Below are 26,649 nucleotides of genomic sequence, written 5' to 3'. Positions count from 1 at the left end.
ATATTGTCGCACTGGGTGCCACCAGTGCTAAAGCCGGCCCTGATACGTTAACAATACTCTTGGCCTGCTGTTGGAGGCAGGTCTGCTTCTTTCATTTTATTATTGTGCTATGTATATCTCTTCTGACAAAAATGTGAAAGTTAAGAATAGCAAAACTTTGGGGTTGTTCTGGAGTAAAGATATTATACTTATATTATCGGTCATATGATCCTCCAGTTTGCATCAGGTCCTTCCTCAAAGACTAGCAAGAGAGGTGTTTTTCTGAAAATTAATCAAACGTGAATTTAAAAAAAAACAAAAAACCTGCTTTTGGTTTAGCATTATTTTTTGTACTTTTTGTTCACTTCACGAACGATGAGGATGTTGGTGGGCACAATCATTTTACAAACTAAAGCATATATGAGGATCATCTCGTTTACAATATTCTGCCAAATTCATTACACGTTGAGCATTGGTACAACAAGGTTCAAGCAGTTCATCACATTTGTGTTGTCTTAAAATATGTACTAAAGTTAACAAAAGCTTCAGGGACAAAGTATGTTTTCAAACGTGCCCTTTACTACTCTATTACGGATTTTACCTTGCACTTATATATACACCTTTTCTGTCTCACTGTTTTCATCTGGTAATTTGTATTTTACTCTTGTTCTGCCATTACCAGACACAATACAGAGTATGAACCTCTCTTGTAAAGGACATCTGCTCAAATCTTAAACCAAAGGCAGCGCCCAAGACATTCCTCATCTCAACCATGATTAACTATGACCGAAATACAACTTAAGACTAAACCATTCTTCGTTTCTTGGATGGATACTTAACTCAACAACAGTACAGACCTAAATATACTCTCGTTTTCATGGACATTCAACAAAAAACAAAGATACTAAAGCACAATCTGAATTGTTCTGTCCTTCGGAGTGGCAAACAATGGCCAAACAAAAAGGCGGCACACAGACCACTCTTATGCTCATGGACAACCACAAATCCAGGGCAGAGCACAGTCCACTCTCCTTATCGTGAAAAACTACAAAACACAAATCACGGGCCTGGTCTTTATATCACAGAGAGAGGACTAAGATCAAAACACAATGTTCACTTTGATCCACTCTCAGCTATAGAATAGCTACGTTTGATTTTCACTTTGAATCATGGAATGTGAAGTGAAAGTTAAAACAAAGCAACTCCAAAACCATTTCTTTGTCTAACATGGACATCTTCTGTAAATAAACTAGCAGCAGCACCTGATCCACTTATGGTACAAGGGACATCCAACCATGTTTGGGAGGAAAACCATAAAAACTCACCATTACCAAAGGCTACATATTCTGCTTATAAAATCAACACTTGCAAGAGCACACAGTTCCAACTCCAAGTCTTTTGCGTATGGGATACAGATCTATTTGTAATAAAGCAATTGATGACAAACTTTAAATTCTCTTCTCTGCACTTATTACATTAACAAAAATGTGGAGTAAGGCAATTAATTTGTGCATCAGCCTCCATGCCCCACCACTTTAATGACCATCTTCTACGATAACTGTTACTACTGGTAATTTTAAGAATTCGACTTAGTTTTTGATACCATGCTGTCTTCCACCCTATTCTAGTGCTAGGTGACCTTACGCTCTGCTTTAAGCTCAAACTCATCCACCTGCCTTTTTATCACTCTCACACCAACGCCTACCTCTTGCTCTCCATAATCAACAGCAACCATTTTACCACATCTTCTTCTACAGCTCGCTCCTCTACGCCCCAATCTGTTACCTGTTCGCCCACTGACTACTCGCTTGTCCACATGTCCATCACTCTCCCCATTGACTGTTCCCTCAATCCAACCCACAGTACACACGTGTGCCCCGGAGTTGTCCCTTTACAACCACATTCTTTGGATTCTTTTACAGAGCTCAATATGAATTTAGCCTTTTGTGCTTCTGTGGATAGACCACTAACTGGCTCTGTGAAATCATTTGATAAGACCCTCATTTACATTCGAAATTCCATCTCCTGTTCATTTTCAAAACCACAAACCTGGCCCGTAGCCTTAAATTACCCCTACAGTGAGGGCCCTTTGTACTTAATAATCTACACGCTGTCCCTTGACACCATCTCGTCTACAAAGTCATCTCAATTGCTGCACTTGTCTTCTCTGTGGTCTCTAAGCCGAACCAATGTTCCAGGGTCATCCATTTTCTCACTGCACACTCACACTTAATGCTCCTACAACCCAAGCATTTGGCCAATAATTTTGCTTCCTTCTCCTCTTTCAAAATCACCTACCTCATTCTCTCTCCCCGTCCATGGTGACCTTTTCCATCCTAAAACCCTCCTCCACAACACCACAAACCAATATCTTCTGCTTATTTCAGCTATATCTCTCCCCCTCTAACAGTTCAGATGCTCATCAACCTCCTCTTCCAACAGAAGGGTGCTCCACAAGATTCAACGGGAACCTGCGATTCTCAATATACACCAACTCTGTATGACTTCAGTTTTTCGTGTGGTTTACCACCAAATTTTTCATGGGCAGCCACATTTTCAGTTTATTCTCCTATCCGTCCTGTACAAGTGACTGGCTGTTTTGCCAATATTCAGCATTGACTGGCCTCGGAATACCATGATCTCGACATATTCACAACAGAAATTATCTATTTTCCTCTCCGCACAGCACAGTGTATGCAGTGAATGTGTCCAAATTCATTCATAATTCATTATGACACCACAAACCCTTTCCGTCAATGGCCGATTTCCACAGCTACATGCGCCTGTGTCTAATTATCTCATCTGTCCACTTTCATTTGCATAGGATCCGGGCCCACCACTTATTCTATTTTCCTAGAATCCAGATCAGTTTTCTCATACTGAACAAACCAGATTATTGCAACAACCGCCACATCAGCTTCCTACTGCACGCAGCTAAGAAAGTTCTCAACTTTGCCACCTGCATTCTGTTCAGCTTTCAATATTCCACCTGCTTCCTTTATTCATGATCATGCCGCTAGGATCCGCATTCACAATAGGACCCTCTCCAGATTTTTCACCACGAACTTGTAAACGGTGCAGAACCTGGTTCTTCATTCCACAGTTAAACCATCTGCATCTACAATCCAAACTTCCCAATCTGGAAACAAATCTACCAGACCACCTTATCTCCGTTGAACTCTGCAGGGTTTCTGTCCTCAAGATTACAGTTGTATCTCTCCTAACACTCATTTACTAGAATGACTTGCCTCTGTGCTTAAAGTCAGCCACCTCCAAGCCTCCTTTCAGAAGCATTAACAAGATCAGGCTCAACAAAACGTGACCTTGTCCTGCTTAGCAGTACACGCAGTGCTGATGTCAAGACTCCCTAGAAGAAGTAAGGATATAGATTTTGGCTCAGGGTTGATTGTTTTCTAAACATGCACAATTGACTCATGGCCTCCTCATGTTCCTGACTGTCCACTAAATATGTACAAGCGTGTACGTTTTCACTCACCATCTATATGCTCTATGAGTATGGCCAGTTGTCTGTTAAGGGATATATGTGTCTACTCCCCAAAGTCTCACCTCAATTTACAACCCAAAATTCAAGATGTATATATTATTCTACCAATGTTAGCATTGCATGTACTGCTTGTTAATCTTTACACAGCATTTCCTGTGGAGTTTCTATAAAATAAGAACAGTGGAGATGGTAGATTTGTCTTATTGTGAAAACAACAGCTATCCTCTGATAAAAGTATGGTATTTGGCACTAATATTTTAGAATTCCTACAGCGTGGCATAACGATGGCATACTGTACAATGCTTTCGCTAGTTTCAGAATACTGTATATACACTACTTATTGCATTCAGATAGAAGTCAAACAAAATCGTCCATGTACAAGGTGAATATTTTTGCCTTGAGCCACACAATGTTTGACTGCCAGCGGGCTTTTCTAGTTAAGCGTCCTCTAGCCAAGCTCTGGAAATGTCAGTATTGCCAGCATCAGAGAAGAGTGGAGCCTGCTATATGTCCACTTCCAAATTCTGGATCCTTGCTCGAAATAGGGGCTGCCTTCACCTGCAGCAAAGAGTTGTAGCAATGGGTATCATTCCTCCCCTGGCCTGGACCATTAGACAGAGGTTGGAGGCCACTTTCTCGACCCTCACAGGGCCTGGTTCTCTTCTGGTGGGTCTTTGGTCTTCCCGGATGCTGTACATGATCTGGAGAGCCGCTGGATTTGAACTCCCGCTCTACACCTCCAGTTTGACAGCTCATGACTTTGGGTCCAGCTTCTTGATATAGTGGCATGGATGCATTTCTAAGCTTGTGGGGAGTAACACATAAATCTTTGTGTTGATGTTGAGCATCTGATGAGCGTTTGGCATGATGGACTGAATCCGACAGCCCACTAGATGGATAGCCAGATTTATACGCGCTTCTGAATGGGTATGAAACACTATGATCACTTTCTGTTTTACCATCTGTGGTAACACTGTGCTTATAGTTTACTTCTGAAACGTTACTGGCTTGGTAGACAGCATCTAGCAAAGGTCTATTGTGAAGGGAAGACTTTTGTGCCTGATGTTCAATGTCTGTGCCAATACTGGGTTCATATTCACTACCTGAAATCGTATATGGCTCGTATTCCTCAACAGACTCAATTCTGGGCAGCCGAATGCCTGAACTAAGTGCCTCAAGTGTTCGATAAGGACCCTTCTCTGCAAGTGGGCTGCTGACAAGACTGTTTAGGATCTTCTGGGCAGACTGGTAATCAATTGGTGACTTTCTTTCCTTTTTGTTTGGCTGCTTCTCCATGAAGATCTTCAGCCAATCTTCTTGAAGTTCATCTCCAGAGCTCTCTGTACTGCTAATACCTGCCGACATCTTAAGAGGGGTCTTCAAGAAAGAGAGTTGTGAGTGGGAAGTGGCCCCAGAGTCTGTAAAATAGGGAAATGTCACTCCACTATCATGTGACCTTTTGTCCCCAACACTTCCAGGAGGAGTGCTCCCTCCCTGAGAAGGAACATGCCTCCTTGCTTGTTCGTCCAGTGCTTCGGCCCTGCAATCCATTGGCTGCGGGATCTGGAGGGCGTCTGCTTGAGACATACCCTCTGGAATGCTTTCACTTTCCGTTGAGATGTTAAACTGCTCCAGTGATGGAGAGGGCAGACCTGCACGCTGCTTCCATGGAGTGAATGCAGTGCTTCGGCTGCTAGCTTTGGGCGAGCCTTTCAATGCTTCCATATTTGTCTCCCTTTCCAACAACATAAATGGGTCATGCTCTTGTATATCCAACCAGTCTGTTCTCACTGTTGTTGAAACACCACTTGAAACTGCACTAGCAGCACAAACAAATTTGTTCATATTGTGTGAGGACTCCATATCCAAGGGCCTTGAAGTTTCCTCGGCTATATCCATGAATGGAAGAGGTGGTGCCACATGATGCAGATCAGAGGAGCTTGCCTGGCTCATTGTGTCCTTGTTTTCAAGAGAGAGGTGCTGCTTGAAGGAAGCCAGTGAGCCTGAAGTCTGAAAGGGAGAGAGGAGCATATAATTATTAAGAACACAGCCATTTCATAAGTCTAAACTACAGATGTGGGGACAAAGAAGAATGATGTTGCCAAATGTGAAAGAATATAGACCAAGGGTTTTCAAACTGGGGTGCAGGCCCCCCTAAGGAGGACTCAGGAGCTCCCGGGGGTGCCAGGCTCTGGCAAAAAGAAGCATTATGGTGATAACAGTGCTTTGTTTTAAGGGGAAAATAATTAGCTGCAGTAAGCCGCTCTATAATGGGCCATCACTAACATCTTTGCTCATTTAAATCCTAGCTTGGAGTATGGGTCAAAAGGTAAAGGGCTCCAAATAGTCTTCAAAACCCCACACCCATTTCTTATAATCACACTGTGGATACTTGTACATGTTAGTACGGCCTGCCTGACCAGAATAGTATGTTTGGCAAACATGTATTTGATTGCATTTTAAAAACGATAACACAACTTATCTGCCATTTTTAAATGGGCATAGTCATATTCAAACATTGCCTATTTAATAGACTAATTAAAAAAAATCTAGGAGGGCCCCAGGTGATTTTTATTTCAACGGGGTGTGTGCAGTATTAAAAAGTTTGAAGCCCACCGTTGTAGATTCATGCTTTTCTGTTTCTATGGTACTGGAGTTGCCAGTAGAAATGGGTCCCTTCAAACACCTAACCATTGTAAAGTGTGTGTCTTAATGTGGTCAAATTCATGAGTAGTGAGAGTGTCAAAGAGGCAGTCTATGGCACTTCTCCCCTGCACTTCTGTCTGAGTGCAAGTCACCAGTGTGAGCTCTACTGCCTTAGATCTTCATGATGTGGTGTTGGATGTGGACTACAACAAGGCCTCAGCAGCTGGCTCCTGAAAGTAAGAAAGAAGAGGCATACTGCTGGCGCGTGGGAGCCTGCTAGGCCAAACCCCTCCTTCAGCAGGAGGATGGGTTAGGCCGCAGGTGTTAAATAGTTGAAGTGTTTACATTTCAGTCCCCTGTATGGGCATAGCAGTATGCCCTGGCTTTTGCTTTGCACGTAGTCCAGTACATAGTCAAAGGTGTCGCTAAAATGCTGCCCTCTAGGTTTATGCTGGAGTTGGCGTCTTCCTCTTGCTACGGATATGTGAAAGTTGTTGCTCCCTAACCCTGGTTTCATATTTACATAGCTACCCACACTGAACCCTCTGTCTTGTATCAGTGACCCAAGTGTTTCATCATGCTCATCAGCCTTACTACACCTAGTGCACTATGATAAAATGCAATGATCAAGAGTAGTGTAGTGCAGTGTGGCCAAGCAGACCCCACAAAGCTTTAATGTGGGGAAAATGCCACTGCGCATCAGTGAGTCACATCATTTAGACAGATGTAAGGCAAACAAAAAAGGCAAAAGCAACGTGCCAATCAAAATGTGGTGTTCAGTGGACAAACTGGTGAAGCCTGGGGGATGACATTGGAGCAGCGGAGTAACGCTAAATAATGAGGCCTACCTGCAAAATGTGATTTGGAGCACCTGAGTCTCCCATATGTCATAGATATTCGACGGACGTGGGTGGATTGTGGGCCCAGTGAAGGACTGTCACACATCTGAAGAGTTGGGCCCCCTTTTCACTGTAGGGGCTGCAGGGGCATGAGTTACACCCCTGCAATGGAGCAATAGGTGGCGACGGAGGAGGCAAGATAGGCAAAAATGGTGCGTCTGTGGACACCAGCATGGACTTGGAGTACTATTCTTTGTGCCCATCCTTAGCCCAGCCTTCCTGACCGGTGCCGGTCCAACTGTCGTAATCACACCCACGCCACAGAGTGTACTCTTGGCGTTCATTCATTGAGGAGGAAAGAGACCGAAAGAGAGAAGCAACCGCAAGTGAAACAAGGCAAAGTCAACTAGTGGACACTTGCTAGAAAGAGTCTCCTGCAAAAGAAAGTTCAAGAAGCAAGATGCAATGTCTCTTGTTTAACCATGAACTCTGAAAAATAATGGGAAGCCTTGTCACAAATAGGAGCCGGAGCACAGAAACTATCGAAAAACTATCTAGGAGTGAATATGAAATGTTTGCCCGACTCTGTATTTGCCTTCAGATTATAGTATTGCCATCCATCTCTCCTCACTTTATGAATCTTTGCTTGCCACTTAAATATACCAATTCTGGACAATAATTCTGTTCACCAATTTCGCTCTCTGTTTCCTCCTTCTGGTGTTATGGAGCCATGCCTGTACTAGAGAGTTGACAACATTATTCCTGACACCCCTTAATTAGGACAATCTCACATACACCTATAACTTACGTCATCTACATTATTGCCTCTGGTTAAACGAAGAAATACCCAGGTAAAAATGCCCCTGCCGACACGCAGACTGGGCCTTGGCCAACATTCTGAACCAAGGGCCCAGTGGAAAAGTGACCGATACTGTTGTGCTCTAACCAAGCATTTGCATTTACTGCTCTCTGTATGATTTCCCTTTCTGCTTTGTGCACCTTCAATCCTGTCAGAGTAAGCTAAACTGTTTTCATGATACCTTAATTCTGAAACTTTGAATGGACTTGCCCGATGTTTCACAATTCCTTTGTGCAACCCCTTATATGTTTTTAGACAATTGAAAACTAAATTGTGATGAGGTCATGAATCGTTTTGTATCAAAATTATATTGAAGCACACAACATAGCAAGTTGGAACCTGAACATTTACGGATCCACAAGGAGGTTTAATCATTGCCAATGTTCTCTGACGTTTACAACAATATAAGGTTGGAATAAAAGAAGTTGCATATTGCTTGAGAATGTGCATTATATGACAGGGCGCAGGTTCGGCGAAAAAATGTAGGTTTCAGCAGGCCCATCATGGCATTGTGTCACAGTGCACCTGGCATCCCAAATTAGGTGCTGGAAAAGTACCCAAACATCTGGAATCTATTTCCAGAAGTACATGAAAAATATCATTGACTGGCATGGATTTTACTTCCCTACCATCAGGGACATTTAAAGGGTATTCTATGTAATTATCAGTCTTACACAGGTGCCATGGGAATAGGTCAAGAAAAACAAGAAAAGTCATGTGTGGAATGCTTGAATGAATCTCAACCAATATTAATTACTTTGGGCAGTATTTGGGTCCACCATTTCTTTTTCTTACTGTGTTACTATAGAGCGGGACAGACTTTACGCAACTCAACCACGTGTCATCTGCAACCGTACGTAGCAAGAGCCAAACTGCCAGGCCACAACCCCTCTGAATGGAAACAAAAGCTGGCCCAGACTATTTCATTAATAGACTCACCATTCCTGTGGCATCACAGCCACCATTGATTGAGATATTCAAAGCTAGAACTCTATCTTAACCCGCTGCAATCATGAGAAGACTTAATCTGGGCACTTGTCAGCAGTGCAAAGACAAGAAGTTATCTGATCGCGAGTGGTTTCGCCAAGCCACTCGAACCCTGACTGGAGGAACTTTGTATAGATCATATGATGAACTTTATGCTGTAAAATGTAGTACAAAGAATGCAGCAGATATTCAACGTTTACTTCTATATTTTTCTGCTCCTGAGAGATGGCTGGAGGGTTTGCGGCATGCTCAAGAATAAGCAATACCCATAGCTGATGATTAATGTGAAATAGTTTCCTTGCTTTCCGTATATATCTTCAGCTTTTTACGAAGATCTTTTAGGAGCAGTGAGGAACTGGTTCAGGAATCAGGTAGTATGCCCAAGTAACACACTACCTGGAATGCTTAAAACAGAATAAGCAACCAAGAAAGCTTCGGAAGCTTGACTATTCCTTAGCTTTTCACTGTGAGCAGCTGAAATCGATAGCTGTTACGACAAATATGTGTTAGGCAAAAAAAGGAACGCAAGATAAATCTTTACAGATATATCTTACACTTTTTTGTATTGCGCCACGGCTCGGTAAAACGTGGTGATTTCTTTTTAATGGTCCAACATGATTCTGAAGATTGAGAAGGCCCTGTTTGTACTATCTTGTACTACAATTACACATTCCATTGTCTCTACTTCATACTTTAAACGTAAAAAACTAAACACATGACCAAGGGGTAATATGTAGAAAATAATGAAAGCCGTTGCATTAAATTTAACATGTAGAAATAATGCAAAGGAAAAAAAGTGGATCCTCTGCCTGTTCTTTCTAAAATACGGTTTAGAAAATGTGAGACCGGTGTGAGCCGACATGACATCAAGACTCTCCTCAAGGAGACTGAAATAAGAGTAGCATCAAGCTTCAATGAAGAAGAGGGTTTCTGCCCTTTAATGGAATTGGACATGACTGCACCATTGATGGCTCAATACATCTGTTTGAGCGTACATTTCTTGATCTTTGAAAGTACACTTAATGCTTTTATTTTTGTTAATTATATGTGTCCTATGATTTTCTTAATTATTATTGACAATTTTGATGTATTGAACTTTATTGAAATTCAAAAGTGAGCTGTTCAATACCTATAAGAAAACGTAAGTTGCCACTGATTGTTGTCTATTTCATCTGGCCTCTTTCTATTTAGGGTTTGGGACTGAAAAGCTGGTTCTAAACTGTTTTTACTTTTTATACCTTTATGTGTTTTTACTCTTCCGTTTTTTAAACTTCCAAAGTTGAGTATCTCTTAAATTTTAGAACTGTACTAATGATGGAGAATGGAGAAGAGACATAGGGGCATATTAGCAAGAACCTCGTTAAGATTATCGCTGTTTTAGCGGCATGAAACTGCTGTTAAAACGGCGATAATGGCCTTTCTAATACGCGTTATAGAATTCCAATAGAAGCCCAGGTTAGATTTTCAGGACATCTAACCTGGGATTCTATTGGAATTCTATAACGCACATTAGCAAGCCCATTATCGCCATTTTAGCGGCAGTTTCCTGCCACTAAAACGGCGATAATTTTAATGAGGTTCTTGCTAATATGCCCCATATTTCTTCAAGGACAAGTGGACGAACTCTGGTCCTCATCTTTAAAAGGGTCTTTATGACAGCCGGGCAATTGACTGTCTTTGGTCCTTACATTAGGGGTCCCAAGGCCAGAGGCAGGGTCCTGAGACGCGATGAGCCTCTCCAAAAGCTCAGCGATCCTCTGGTTCCGAGACAGCCTCTCGTTGGCCATGGTTTGAGCCTGGAGAGGGCAAGAGGGAGTCACAGGGAAAAGGAGAGAGATGGAGGGGTGGACGAGAGAGCACGGCAGAAATGAAGGAAAAAGAGAGGGGAGGGAGAGATAGAAGAAATAGTCACAACACATTTCCTTTCACGTAACAGTAACAAGTAATGGATAACTCATTTTCCTAATCAGCATTGAGTAATGAGTTACCTTTATGGCCCTGAAATGTAAGACTTTTTCACAGATAAGCTACTAACCCTGTGGTGGATCACTAAACGAAAAAAATACACAAAAGATCTAACAAACGTCTTAAATTCCAACTAGGTATTTTTATTTATTTTATTATTATTATTATTTTTAATAATACAATTAGATGCTAACAATGGTTTGTGCTTTCGCCCCTAGTATCGGATGGCACAGGGGTCCAAATGCTCCTATTTCTTAGTATCATTCAATGCAAAGGTCTAGCTAATTAAGTGGGCTATTAATTAGTGGACTACACTATTGCTTTTGGAAAGGGCTAAGGTTAATTTTCATTCGGTTGTTCCTTGTGAGCAAGTATGTCTTATTTAGAAGTCATACAATCTTGAATAGATTGTCTTTTTGCAGTTTTATAAAGTGAGAACTCAACGCAAAGGTATTGGAGCGGTTTACATGAGCACCAGTTATATTACACAAGAACACATTCTTTTTTTTTTTAAGCATGAGGAGATTAAGAAATGTGGCCAGATTCACAAGATGTTGAGCCCACGCCGATACACGAATGTGGTTCCCACGATCCAAAGACTGCAGCTCTGGGCGTTACCTCACATCCTCTTTCCTCAGCAGTGCACAGACAAGAAGGTATCTGAAGATGATTGGTTTCCCCGCGGCACTCGAACCCTGACTGAATGAACTTTGTATGGATCATGTGGTGAACTTTGTATGGATATGCTGTACAAAAGGAGAGTTTCGGTACCTAGTAGCACAATGGCAGATGTGATGGCTAACATACTCCCAAGGTATTGTGGTAAGGTGCTGTTGAGCGAGCATGGACGCCTAGACAGACAGTTAACTCAGTACACAAGTTAAGCTGAATGTGCCCAAAGTTCACATCAGTGGCTGAGACTATAGCAAACACTCCAGCCATCACTTTGCTGTATTTCTAAACTGAGATAGTTCAATAAGTTATCATAAGTTACAGCATGGTTTTAACAAACAGCGGGAAAATGTAGTTTGCTGTTTTTGAAGCGTTCACTACACGTGACAGCCACCGGTTCCCACAGAGCACTGCTCCGGCTTTTAATTCATCAATTTGCCGGACGAACCAGATCGAAATGGTATTCTATAAACTATCTGCCACCCCTAGACCTACATCACAGTCTATTAAGACAGAAATGGCTAAGGCAATTTCCAAAGGCCCCCTCACCGGAGCACACTCAAGCCTGTCCAGGCCGAAAACCTTTACAGCTACTGTGGGTTTTCCAAGCACCTGCTCCTTGAATACCCAGACAGAGACAGGGGCGGCTCTAGGCTCATGGCGGCCCTGGGCACAGAGCGTTGGTAGGGAGCCCCGAAAAAGGGGGTCCGGGCGAGGAGGAGTGTGGAGGTCAGTGAAGAGGAGGGGGGTCAGGGTGTTTGGAAGTGGAACAGAGCCGGAGACCATCAAATCCCGGCCAGAGGCCACCACGCAAATATGTATCCATCCTCAGAGGATTATTATATTAAGGATATATATTGGCGTGGTGGCCCCTGGGGTTTGGTGGCCCTGTGCAGAGGAAACCCTGCTTGATATGCCAAAGCCCCAACCACATCCTGAAAGTCTGACATAGTGGACGCTGGCCACAAGCAGTCTGTGGGCGTGGCGCACCCAAGCACTAAGGAGTGAGAGTGATCACACAAAAGCAAACATCGGCCCCAGAAGGATCTGCTGCAACCTCCACACCCATCTGTGCTGCAACTGAAGATGAGGACAACAAGATCTTCCTAATCTCACAGACCCTAGAACTAGGGAGACCATCATGATGAGCCCTTCCCAGAGCTTTAAGTGGGCAGGGTCTGTCCGGGTCTGAGCACTGGCAATTATTTTCAGGGGGGCTCGAAACGGGTCTCTATCAGGCTTTATTTTCGGGCCTCGCAGAGGTAGTCCGTTTTCTTTTTTTTTCTTGCACCAAACTTATTTTAATCATGACCCTCCACCCCCTTTCTATCTGTCACCTTCTGCTTCTGTTTCTCTCCCATACTGTTTCCCTTCTCTTATTTTCCTCTTCTCCGTCCCCTTGTTTATCTCTCCCTGTTTGTCTAATGTGTACCCTTCATTCACTGGTTCCACCCCCACCGCCCCATCTTTCTGTAAGTTAGTGCCTAGCTCTCTCGCTCATTCACCTCCACATGTCACCACATCCCTCCCTCTTTGCTCTTTACACTTGGGCGCTCACGCTGGAATGACAGTCTACTGTTGCACGTGCTTCCCAGGTCCTTGCACTCACTGGCCTGGCCACGGCCTGCCTGGCAGAAGGTGGGGTGGTGGCTACCCCTCGCCGCTGCTGGGTGGCGCTGTTTGTTTTCTCTCATACTCCACTGCGTGTTTCCCGGTAGCCTCTGGATAACCCTTGCCCCAGACGCCTCTCATGCACAGCTCCTCCGAGCACACCGCTCCGAGCCGGGAGCGCTCAGGAGACAGGAAATTCCAGCGTGAGGGCCCTTTACCATGCTCCCTGCAGTGCTACCGCTCCGGGAGGCCAACGGTGCTCCCTGCCCTCTTCCACTGCGAGGAGGAGACGAGGGAGTTACTGGCCTCTGTCCCACCCAAGTGGCAGCTTTCAGCACTGCTGCTGCTGTCAGTGACGGGAACATCACATGCAGTGGAGTCACTGTGAGGCTGTCGTGCCTGCCACGTAGCCACCCATCACGGTCACTCCCGATAAGAACAATCATGTCTAACCTACTTCGAATACGGAAAGGGGGTCGCCATCACACCCAGAGTCTATCGTGACAGGGGAAAGGGCCAGCATCACAAGCAGAGTTATTTCTGATGGTGAATGGGACCTTTATCACCAGAGGCGCAACTAAAGCCAAATTTCAGGGGGCTAATTCTTCCAGCAAGAGACAGAGTGGAGATGCAGGGACTCTAAGATGGGGTGAAAAAACAGCAAAGCCTCATTAACAAGCAAATGGTCTTTTAAAGACCTGTGAAGTACTCTGGTGGGGCTGTGAGCGTGCCCGGGAAGCTCTCTCAGTCGGCTGACAAACACGACTGGGGGTGGGGGGTTGAAGCAATTTGAACCCAATGGGTGTTGCACGCCTGTCTATCACATCAAGAGGTAATGACATTTTAGGCACCAATCTCTGAGTCATTCTGAGTAAAGCTTTGTTTTTTGGGTAAGTTACGTAGAACTAAGGATAACAAAAAAACGTGTACTTTCATAGATTTAGCGCCTTATTTTTGGTAAGCGTAGGATTGCGATCCAAACGCACGATCTGAGAGTACTAAGGATTCCGAATATTTCCAGCCACTGTTGTAGAATTATTCATGAGCCTTGAAAAAGTTGTATCAAATGACGAAACACGTGCCGGCTGTCCGCTCTTCAAGTCAACCACATCTAGACTCATAAGGACTTTCAAACATTCTGTCAAAATTTCTATTGATATTAGTTTTTTTACAAATTGATTACGTACATTATATCTGAATTTGGGTTTATTAAAACCATACTGACTACTAAGTCAGACAAAAGATATATAAATGGTTGTGTTCTGTAATTCTTTTTATGATTTTCAACATGAACCTGGGGTTCATAGTGGTTTCTATCGAAGTGAAAGCCAGGCAGGCCCTGTAAGATATATGTGCCCAAGTGCCAGTATAAGTACTCATATTGCTCTGCCCATGCTGCATCTGTTCTAGGAGTATGGACAAAGCTTGCACAGCTCCTGACCATGTTCTAACAGTTCAGCGTAAGTGTGCCACAAACCTATAATGGTATAGTCTGTGCATTTTGAGCTGTGTCTTTGCACTTGGATCTGCATTTGATACTTTAAATGAAATATGAAATTGACTTGCAGATATGCTGACTGTATAGAGCCTATAATGTTTGATGTACCCCTAGCATGTAACTGCAGCTTAGTTAGTATATTGATGGTAACTGAAATAGACTTTTATCTGATTTACAAATCGTTTTATTTGATTTATTTGTCTTGCCCTTATTACAAGCTTTTTTAACTAAAAACAATTTCAAGGATTAAGGTGTGCTGTTTCCTGGAATCCTAAACCTTTAGTGAATCAATATCCTTGTGCAAGGATTTACATGCTTTACATTTCTTACAGCCCTTAAATCCTTGCCATGATTCCAGTGAGGTGGATTAAGGCTGGGGCTCGTAGCTTCTAAACAACTGGGTTTTTGGGAAGTCGGCTACCATTATCCTGCTATATTTTTTTTAGCACAGTCCAATGTTTCTTTAAGATCTTAAAAAAATATGGAGCTGCGCTAAGAAACGATCAGCCTGGCTAGAAACATGGCAAGGTTTTAGGGGTTGTAAGAAATAGCAACGTGAATACTGTTTGGATATTAAAGCTGTAAATTCTTACTCACACATATATAGTAGGAAAATTAACATAGGTTTAAAATGCAAAACTGATCATGCTGTGTATATAATACAGTGCCCTGGTCCTAAACCATATGTAGGGAGTATGACTCTCCCAGTACACAAAAGGATTTTTGCAACATGTCAGAATGATTAAAAAATCAGAAGTTACTTACCCTGTGGCAAGACATTTTGAAAGAGTACATGAGAATAAAATGGAAAAGCTCAAATTCTCTCATTATAGACAGTGTCCCAAAATCTCCAAGAGGACAGAAAAGGAGATGACCCTAAGAAGATTCGAGCCCAAGTACATTTTGGAGCTACATACTAAAGAACTATTTGATCTTAATTGTGATGAGGAACTGTTCACACATTTGTAAATGTAGGTATCCCCTCTTGTGAACCCGTTTTGCATGTTTTTAATCCAAGCTGTTTTAATATTACAAGGTGATGGCTGATATGTTATCCTAATTGGATGAATTTATAATCACAGCTGTACGTACAGAAACTGAATTGTGACCCCAGTTTATGTTAAAAGATGAATTAATAAAAATATTTATGATGGGACGAATAATGCCCACTTGGGTGGAAAGTTGACTGTATTATTGGTATAAATCTGAAAAAAGTATGAGGAAATGTGATTATACATGATAAGCTTATATCAAATACATTTAACTGTAGTAAGCCCACCAAGGCAGGGCATTTTTGTTGAGACTGTCTTTGATTCAGTCACAGGTGGGATCAATACCATAGATATTAATAAACCATTTCCTTAGTGGGAATATATCCAGATTGAGAATGTTATCACACCAAATGATGTGCTATTTAGAAATACATTATTGCACTACAGTAATATCTAGTAAAATGCTTAAAACGTGACTGAGGACGCCTCTGCAATGAGATGAGAGCAGTATTTTTTCTATGTTCATGAGATGACAAATAATTCAGAACCATTAAATGATTATTTATGAGGCGTAATATGAAGCACAACTGATCATATACACTGTAAAACATGAATGTTATTCTTACATTTAAACAAATTGTGTCTGCGGTTTAAGCATTATCTCCGTATCTATGATAGTCGTGATGTATTGCTTTTGGGGTTATGTAAAGTTGTGTTTTCAATATGGTGGGTCATCATGAGCAGTGTTTGAAACGCGTGGATGGTTACTGGGTGCACTTTGGAATAAATCAATTTACACTGGCCTTCTACTGGAAGCAAGGATTTGCAATATATATGTGTGTGAGTGTAAATAAATGCACATAAATAATGTTTAGACATTACTCCACTCACAATTATCTCCAGTTTCTCCTCCAGGAAGTGGTTGGTGAGCTGCGTGCTGGAATACTCCTCTTGCAGCCTGCAAGAAAGAGAAGATGACACCGGTGTCTGTGAGTTACTGTATAAGGTGCACATCTTAAAGGTGACTTATCTCTTGTGTACCGCATCACAGTTAGCCCACTATAATGTTAAAACACTATTGTGTTGGATGGTGATCATTACTAGATCATGGATAAGTCCGTTTGGTGAAGTGGGAGGTTGCACTAGCATTAGTACAAAGCGGGATTATTAGCGCTGAAAGATGACACTAGCCGGAGAGGTTCAGCTTTTTTTCCAGTCACCAGTGTTTGGTAATTTCCTAAAGCAACATAAAGGAAGGCACAGTAAACAATGATCTCAGTTTAATAAATCTTGCTTCAAGGATGGAGATAAAAACATTCCTTTTCAATTCTCGCTTATATGGATCACAAAAATCAGGGAAGCATCCTTTACTCATAGTTCATCTAAAATTGTAGTAACACCACTGCAATGCCTCTCTAAGAGCCCGTCCAATCTAGGTTTCAAAAACTGGAATGAGGCTTCAAAGATCACTGTTATTCCACCGTGGTTCCAATGTCAACTCTCAAAATGACCCACCTACACATGTAAACTCGGAAAATAAATCCCCTTCAGGTAAATTTCTATAAGTGCTTCCTGTCCATAAGTTTGAGCCTTTCATCAAAAATCAGAGCTGCCAATCCTTTCAGCAAATCCTTTCAACCAACCTTTGAACTAACGTAATCAGCGCAATGTGGGGCAGATATTAAGACATTTTTCCAGGGCTACTTTTTGCTCCCAGTCCTTCTGTTTATTTGACCATTGTATAAAAAGGGGTTAAATAATTCAAGAGACAATATATATTAAATTACATGCCTATATCAAATATTGTCATATAAGTTAATCATTTACTCTAAAAACTTTAAGCACCTAGAAAGTGACTGCTTTCGGGGTAGGGGTGAAATGTTGCATGATATCCATGCTTCTTTTTTTTAAAGCAATAAATAAAGGCACAGGCCCCGCGTTTTTTTCAGGAGCCACTGGCAGTCCCGCAAGCCTCTTTTTCACCATCCTTCACTTCCTGTCTCTTGATCTCACTTTTGCAAGTTCCTATTCATCCCTACTTGCTCCCTTTCATCACTGTTTTCCTATCTTTATCTTACATGTTTTTCTCCCTGTTCTCACTCTTGAGGAAAAATAAAGGATGATTTCCAAAAATTAGTGCCGTAACCACCACCTGCAGCCACCAGCACAAATAAAGCGCTGAACAGCTGCAGTCCTTCAATAGGCGACTTAACTTTGCAACCTAGGTGATACGCTTGGGAAGGACCGTCTCTAGGCTCTGAGCTAGAGAGACAGTTAGACTGCCACATGGCTCCCATTAGACACAGCTCTCCTAGGGCATGAAATAAGACCTGGAACTGCAAGGTAAGACTGCAGTTTGGTTTCACTGGGGACTAAGGGACACCATGGAGAGTTGGAGTTTCACGAAGAGCTGTAGGGTATTCTAGGTTTTGGGGCTTTGATGAGGAAGAAATGGTGCACCATGCACATTCATGTTCATGCCTATTTGGCAAGAACATACATTTCCTGGAGAAGTTTCCTGTTGTGGCAGTGCAAATTTGGGGCACCTGATGGAAAACAACATCATTCTGTTTTGGATATACATTTGGACAATAGTGTGACTCTGAACACGCACACAGCCACTACTGAGCCTTCTGAGGCCAACTGAAATGTCTGTATTTCAATATAAGCCTGACAGGGGTGACAGCAAGGTGGCAACCTGCACTGGTTGAATAGGGCAGAAGAAAGGGGTTATTTCAATATTGAAAACAACTAGAATGAGAACCATGAGTAGACAAATGAGGAAGAAGAGGGCAAAATACCGGAACTCCTGAATCAACAGAAAAGCAGAACTGGAAGCTGATGGGACAAGTGACAACCACCGGCAGGAACAAGAGAACCCAGCCAAAGAGCCCCGTACTAGGTGCCCGTCAGGTATTGCAGCGCCAACCTGACGAGGGGCAGGCTCATATGATGAAGCATGACGCCTAGCTTGCTAGGTGTGTGAGAGCCCTAGTTCCAACTAAGGGAATTCCCCTTTATCTTCAGTGTGGGTCCACTTCCAAACCCATACTCTTTGCAATATCTTTACGTTCCTTGTCATCACATAGAGGAACTTCGTACTCCTTTTTGCACACTGCATGAGTTGGGGCACGTATGTTGGACCTCGTTAAACTTGCCCCATTGTCCCCCTTTTTTGGAATCACAAGTGAAAGAAGCCAGGCAGGATAATGGTGAAAGAGAGGTGTGAAGAACCGGGATCAATGACACACGATCGGAGGATGGATGAAGGCAGGAGCGCAGCAAGGAGAGTATATTCGGCCTTGGTCCACCCCTCCAAGCGAATGAGGCCGGAGCCAGGGAAAGCATCAGCACAGACTAGAGTGAGCAGAGAAGAGCAAGTGGCAAGGAGAAGCACTGGCCCCTGGAAGGGATGTGTGCAGTCTGGCTCCGAAGGACACACCCATGGCAGAAAGCGAACAGGAACAGAGTGCAGCAGATCCAAAGGAGCCCAAAGATGAGTGAGAGGTGCAGTCAGAGGAATACCACCATTACCCTCTAAAGACAAGACTAAGGCCTGCCACAAAAGTGAGAGCAACGATGGCAAGCTCCTCGATAATGGGAACCCAGAACATCGGAGGTGGAGAGAAACAGAAAGGCAGCACATGAGCACAGTAAGGTGGAAACTCCAGACAGGGAGAAACCCCAGCAAACAGTGAACCCCCCACGACCCTGCAAAATAACAATTGACAAGGCAAGAAATCCATTGACATGGAAAGTTACATTTGGGAGAGTTCTGGTGACCACATGCTTGGGAAAGCAGCCAGCTTCTGCCGGTTCTTAACTATAGTGAGCATTTCAAAACCTATGATGTCGATGCCAGCACTTTCAGGCATGGCCTAAAGCACCAGAAAACCTGTAAAGGGCCACATCATTTAAAGAGGGTGGCCACCCATCTCCAAGGCACATCAGAGCCTCCTCTTCACGAATAGAGGCACCATTGGAAGGACAGAAGGGACAGTAATTACGTCACACTGCATTTAATGGCGCAGGCCTTTGCGAGAAACTAAAAGGATATGAGACATTGTAAATACATGGTAAGACCAAATCTTTGTGGAACTGCATCAGAAAACATCCCAGAATCGGATGAGATGGTCTGACAAGGGGTAATGGAGTAAGCACTCTTGGGACATAGATGGCACAGGCTTCTAACCCAGTTCTCGCTGACTGTAACCAGGAGCTGCTGATGTGCTGGACTTTTCACCATATTATTAAGAAGAAAAATTGAAAAGCATTCCTTTCTACTCCTGAATAAGCCTTTCAAGAACTGCATCCAAACAAGTGATCCAGGTACACTACTTTTATCTTCAACAATAAGAAATTAAAAACTGAATGAACATAAAAACTATACATGAGCTTAACACAGTGCGGTAGAATGTTATTCACAACTAAGTTGCAAGCTCCACTACAAAATAAAGTGTAAATGAGCAAATCCGATATAAAGCATTTTTCTCATTACCGCAGTTGTAGGCCTTTTCCAAGTACAATTAACAAATTTGGAGCATTCAAATTGGGAAAATGTTAACACAACTCATACACACTACACTCTTAAGTACCAAGCAGGACCTGCACTGCTTATACGATGTGTCCTGCGTCGTAAGTGAGAAACAGAGAGCTGAGAAGGGAAGACAACAGGCAGAAAAAAACCTTGTGCGCCACGAAAAAAATTCAGTACTGGTGAAAAATGCTACAAGTGACTTATCCGTGTTTGCTAACATATTAGACTACCAGCAGTGAAGCAAGTGGGATTGAGCACCTGGAAGCTAGCAGGCTCGTTGGACTGGTCAATACATGCATGTTGTGTGGCTTTTCATTTTTATTTGTAAATTCTTAGCTTTGTGCATGAGTGCTCCTTTTGCAATTTTTACCGTGAACGATATTCCATGAGACTGGAAGAAAGTTGGGAACAGATCTATAACACAGATTTACAGTTTAAAAACAGTGGTATCATGAAGTTGATTTTATGGAGTCAGAAAAGATATATATATAGAAAACTGAGGTGAGCAAATTTAGAGTGTCACTGGTGTTGAGGGTGCTCTATACAGGAGCTGCCTTCCACCTAAACTTGGGAACTACCCAGAGTTCTCTCCTTCTTTTTTACATAATTTATGCGTCACTCTAAGCCTGAAAGGGAATTGTTTTGACTTTATACTGGGTGCTCCTTTGTGTCTGGACAAAGCTAAACCTCTCTGAAAAGCTGTAATGACAGCAAAACACGTGACAGGGGTTGCTTTTATTCATTTCAGGTTTGCCTGGATGGTATTTTACCAATCCAAAAGTGTAATATTGTGCCTGGAGTGGTAAATGGCTTTTGTAATTTTACAGCTCGGCGTGGATAGCACTGTGCTAATCCTATGCTTAAAGACTTTGCTGTACAAATGGCAAAAGACTTTGTCCATTTCTATCTCGGTGTGGATAGCACTGTGCTAATCTTATACTTAAAAACTTTGATAGAAAAGCAGACATTTGAGGTGAGCAAATTTAGAGTGTCGCTGGTGTTGAGAGTGCTCTGCAGGAGCTGCCTTCCACCTAAACTTGGGAACTACCCAGAGTTCTCTCCTTTTTTTGTATATATATATATATATATATATATATATATATATATATATATATATATATATATATATATATATATATATATATATATATATATATATATATATATATATATATGTGTATATATATATATATATATATTACCAACACGCTCAAAGCTGGAGGGCGCTTCCACAGAATCCTAAGCGCCGCTGCAGCGAGGAACACGAGACCCAGAAGTTCAGGTGAGAAAAATTCTTTAATCAGCACCTTCGTCAAACATAACGTTTCGGCCTCCGAAAGGCCTTGGTCACATGACACACAGAGAGCGCGATCAGAATTTAAAGTGCTAGTGCTCCACATCAAACACATTTCATTGGACATTGACTAGTCGTCAAGAATATTATCGAAGACAGACTACAACAGCATTATAAATCACAGGGTAATCCCAAAAGAATAATTTGTCAAAGTGACTTATGCGTATATGTTTTGCAACAAATTATCCGTAACATAGTATGATTTTAAAAACCTGTTGCTTGGTGTCACAATAATTGCTTTTAGCTGGATAATCCACATTGCGATGCAAACCAAGAACAGAAAATACTGTTGGTACTATTGCCATAGTTGATTTCACATAGATCAATTGACATATTAATTACTGTATAAATACAATACGATAAGTGAAAAAATTAATTAATTAAACAACTGTTCACTAAAAGGACAAGAGTACCCCAAAAGAAGGTCACAAATACAATGTCCCACTACTCGTGTACAGATGTAAATAACAAAACAGTGAATATGTGAACATATATAACAAGAATTGTATATATGTATGCATTAAAATTGAATTTTCAGTTGTTACATAGGCTGATCCCAACCTATGCAAAGATGATGTTCATTAGCTTTCCTTCCAGAACCGAATACTGACACAGGCCTACTGAGCAATTATATATCTCCGGTGCATCGGATCTATAAGGGAGTTAACATGTTGACACATGAACAAGTACACTACAATGTTTACAGAAATAGAGTGTTAACTCAGAGCATCTCTATTTCTGTGTGTCACTAGTTTTTACAGACACGTATACAAATCTTCAGTCGAATTTAAACCCCAAGGGGATTTACTATTCAACTCAATGATGTATTTAGTCTCTAGCGCTCTGAGGATGCCCTCTCTATCACCACCTCTTCTCAGTGGGCCTACTGCATCAATTGCAAAGTACCTAAGGAGTGCACTGTTGTTATTGTGACTCTCTTTAAATTGCCTTGCAACTGGGTACGTGGTATCATTCGTGTTGATAGCTCTGATGTGCTGGAGCACCCTCTTGTGGACCTGCAGCTTAGTGCTCCCCACATATTGCAGGCCACATGGGCACTCCAGCACATACACAAGTTAGCTGCTTTAAGATTTTCCGGGGCGTGTCTGAGAACGGAACGGTGTATTCTGTTTTACTTACACCATGCAAGCAAGCTTTACAGCCGGAGCATTTCCTAAAGCCCTTGCTGCCAGACAGCCAATTTGTCGTCGATATCACCTCAGGACTGGATTTAACTAACGCGTCCTGTAAGGAGTGTGCTTTCCTATAAGTGATAGCGGGTTTCCATGGCATGTGTTCTCCAATCACCAGATCAAATCTTATGAGATCCCAGTGTTTGTTGACAATTTTTCTTAAGGCCCCATGCTGCCTGTTGTAGGTCCAAATTAATCTGGTGGGTTGTTTATCACCACCAATGGTGGGTTTCAAGGTTTTCTTGTGAATGAGGGCAGTATCTCTGGATATAGCATTTGCTTTAGTAATAGCAGCATTGATAATGCTATCACTATATCCCCTAGCCAGGAACCTGTGCTTGCTAGCCTCTTGAACCTGTTTGCATTGGTTTTCTGTACTGCAAACCCGCCTGCTTCTGAGCATTTACCCGTAGGGGAGGTATACACCCGTTACAACGCATCTTTTACTCCGCACTACCATTACAACGCGACTTTTACTCCGCATACCATTACAACGCATTGCGCTGGGGGGCGCTCTAGGATAGGGAATAAGTATAATTTACTATCCAACACCTTCCCTAGGGTCCACGGGGACTGGAGTTAGAATAGTAAATTATACTTACCACTATCCAGCGCCCCAAGGCGCTATGCGTTGTAACGGTATGCGGAGTAAAAGTCGCGTTGTAATGGTATGCGGAGTAATAGTATGCGTTATAACGTCATACATCCCGTAGGGGATGCTCCTAATCAGGTGGGGAGGATGATGGCTCTTAGCGTGCAGTACAGTATTACCTGCAGTAGGCTTCCTTTACAATGTTGTTTCCAACTGACCATCAATCACTTCAATTGTGACATCCAGAAAGTGGGCTTTGCTGCAACTTACTTCTGAGGTAAAAGCCAGATTGTAATTGTTACAATTAAGTTCCTCGATGAACTGAATAGCTTCTGTCTCTGTTCCCTGCCAAATTAAAAAAACATCATCGATGTATCTGTACCATCGTATGATATTTTTCATGCAGATATCATGATGTTCACCAAAGAGGACCTGTCTCTCCCAGTAGCCCATGTGCAGACAGGCATTACTGGGAGAAAAACAGGCCCCCATGGCGACACCTCTCACTTGTTGATAATGCTGTTTGTGGAACATAAAGTAATTATTGTGAAGACAGAAACTAATCATAGAAACAAGCATTTTGTTATGTTCTAACAATTCAATCGGTCTCTGCCCCAGGTAAAATTGAATCGCCCGTATTCCATCCACATGAACTATGCTGGTATATAGTGATGTAACATCTAATGTTACCAGCAAATATTCAGAACTCCATTCTACCTCTTTGATTTTTCTTAAGAAGTCACTCGAGTCCTGAATGTAGGATGGGAGCCCACAGACATATTCCTGAAGGAAGGAATCCACATAAATTGTAGTGTTTTCTAACAAACCCCCGCAAGCTGATATTATGGGTCTCCCTGGATGCTTGGTAGCGTCTTTGTGGACCAGATACAGGACTGGGGTGACCGGGTGGGCATTTTTCAAGAATTTCAGTTCATCCATGCTGATGAGACCTGATGAACGCCATCCCATCAGCATGGAATAAAACTCACCCTGAGCTTTCCTGACCATCCCCACATCACAGTGTTTGTAGCAATTATCATCATTAAGTTGCTGGAGTGCTTCCTCCAGGTATAAACTCCTTGGCCACAACACGACATTCCCACCCTTGTCTGATTGACGGACAATCATGTTGCCATCTTTCTGGATTTTCCTCACGAGGTCAGAGTATATTTGATTCTGCCTGTTTTTGTACTTGTTGATTTTAAGTGTTTCAACATGTAAATCTTTAATCTCCTTAATCGCAGCTTCGTGAAAAATGTCAATGTTGTCAAAAGCCATAAGTGGTGTGAAAGTTGACCGTGGTTTGAATTTAGATTGGCAAGATAAATTGGTAATGGGAATGTCTTGTGTACTTTGAGAAATTGTTTGTTCTAACCTCAGTTCCTCCAAGTCTTGTAACAGAGGTGCATCATTAACAGAAACTCCCATTCCAACTGATGTGTTACTAGGTCTCTCATGCCCCTTGCGCGTTTTGCTGCCAGAAAAATGTTTTCTTAGTTTCAACTTACGTACAAATTTATACAAATCTATACGTGTTTTATATATATATTTTGCCACAATGTGATCCTACAGCTATCGAGAGCGCTCCACAGTGTGTGCTCAGCCCGGGGATCGGATCCTGACCCAGTGGAAATTTTGTAAAACAAAAGAGGCGGCACAACCGGATACTTTATAGAAGCCTTTTAATTAGCGCTTCAGCCCACCGACGCGTTTTAGCCAAACAAGGCTTTGTTCACGGTCAGTAAGTCCTTCTACAGTTTCCATTTAAATACTAGCCCATATTTGCCATAAAGTAGCATTATGGGATACGTAGTTTGGAACAAATTTATAAAAAATGAAATTAAGGAAAAGAAAGACTGGTGTGCTTTTTCTCCATTGTATAGTACATTGTGTCTCATGTTGGTTCGCATGGGCAAGATTGTTGATTCATGATTAAGTAAAGGACTAGTTCCATTTGACATAATTTCTTTAGTGTCGGGTTTAGTACCCTATTATTCATCATATTTTTCAGATTACTGATGGTCTTTTGCACAGTCACTCAAGATGTATATGAAGGTCTTCTCCAAAGTTCATGCCTCTCGGGTTTTTAGTTCGAAGTCTGATAATGAGGCGGGACTCCATTTGACGTAGTTTCTGGACAGAATCCGCCCCCTCTTTCCATTTTTGGCAGCATTTTCAATCCAGAGAACTTCATCGCTCTCCAGTCTCCATTCTGACATGCACTTATATGTTTGGCAGTGGCGTATAGCATATTCGAGTTTTTCACTGCTCGGATATGCTCCAGGATTCTTTTTTTCAGCATGCAAGTTGTGCTGCCGATGTATCTCATACCACATCTGCATTCTATCACGTACACTACATTTTTAGAAGCGCAGGTGATGTGTTGATCAATTTGCATGATTTTACCATCAGGTTCTTCAATGCTTTTCATACTTTTTCCGATCTTACACGCTTTGCAGGATGTGCATGGTTGGAATCCCTTACGTTGGTCCATTAGCCAGTCAGTTTTTTGTTTAGTTTGAAAGTGACTTTTCACAAGGAGATCTTGGAGAGAGGTGTTCTTTCTATAAGTTATTGAGGGTTGTTTGCCAACGAGTTCTCCTATATCAGGATCACCTGATATCAGATGCTAATATTTTCTCATTTTTTTCGAGATATTTTCACTTTCTTTACTGTATGTGGTTATGATTCTTGGAGGGTCATTGTTCTGAGTTGCTTTAGGTTTTCCATAAGGGTTTGAGCCCTTGTTTCTGGTCCGCTTTCTTTTTGCAATTATTTAGGAAACGGTCTTTGTATCCTCTTGATGCAAATCTTGCTTTACTCTCCATAATTTTGATTTCAGCATCCTCTGTTTTTGAGCAGTTTCTCTTTAATCATATGAATTCTCCATACGGTATGCTGTTCAGCAGGGCTTTCGGGTGAAAACTTGTGCCATGGAGCACACTGTTGGTAGATGTTTTCTTCCGGAACAGGGTGGATTCAATTTTGCCTTCGGATATATAAATTTTAGTGTCCAAAAAGTCAATCAGTTTTTTACTTGTTGAACATGTAAACTGTAGACCAATTTCATTGCTGTTCAATCTGGCAAAATAATCTTGAAATTGCGAATCTGTTCCATTCCAGATTATGAATAGGTCATCTATATAACGTACCCATAAAATAATACGATCCAGATCCAATTGATTGTTGATGTCCCATGCAATTGTCTTTTCCCACCAGCCCATGGTGATATTTGCGTAATTAGGGGAAAATGAAATCCCCATTGCAGTTCCGCATTCTTGTTTGTAAAGTTCTTTGTTAAAGAGAAAAACATTGTTCGTCAAGCACATGTCAATCTGTCATGATCTCCTCGCCTCCCGGAGCGCGGGGGAGCACCGCGAAGAAAGCACAAGCGGCGCGCTGGACCACATGTACCAGCAT

General features: G+C 42.2%; 1 protein-coding gene across 1 annotated transcript in view; it reads right to left on the bottom strand.

Moving 5' to 3' along the window:
* Nucleotides 1–364: 364 nt before the first annotated feature.
* Nucleotides 365–26,649, bottom strand: part of LOC144782931 (uncharacterized) — a 45,368-nt gene continuing 19,083 nt past the window's right edge. Inside the window, exons 4-6 of the mRNA XM_078662165.1 lie at nt 16,445–16,511; nt 10,504–10,611; nt 365–5,494 (exon numbers count right to left, since the gene is read on the bottom strand). Of these exons, the coding sequence (XP_078518291.1) occupies nt 3,968–5,494; nt 10,504–10,611; nt 16,445–16,511 (1,702 nt within the window). The 3' untranslated portion in view covers nt 365–3,967. The remainder of the gene's footprint in view (nt 5,495–10,503; nt 10,612–16,444; nt 16,512–26,649) is intronic.

Source organism: Lissotriton helveticus, chromosome 9 (assembly GCF_964261635.1).
Source record: "Lissotriton helveticus chromosome 9, aLisHel1.1, whole genome shotgun sequence".
NCBI lineage: Eukaryota > Metazoa > Chordata > Amphibia > Caudata > Salamandridae > Lissotriton > Lissotriton helveticus.
The sequence above is the reverse complement of the archived record's forward strand: the minus strand, read 5'-3'. Positions and strand labels throughout refer to the sequence as shown.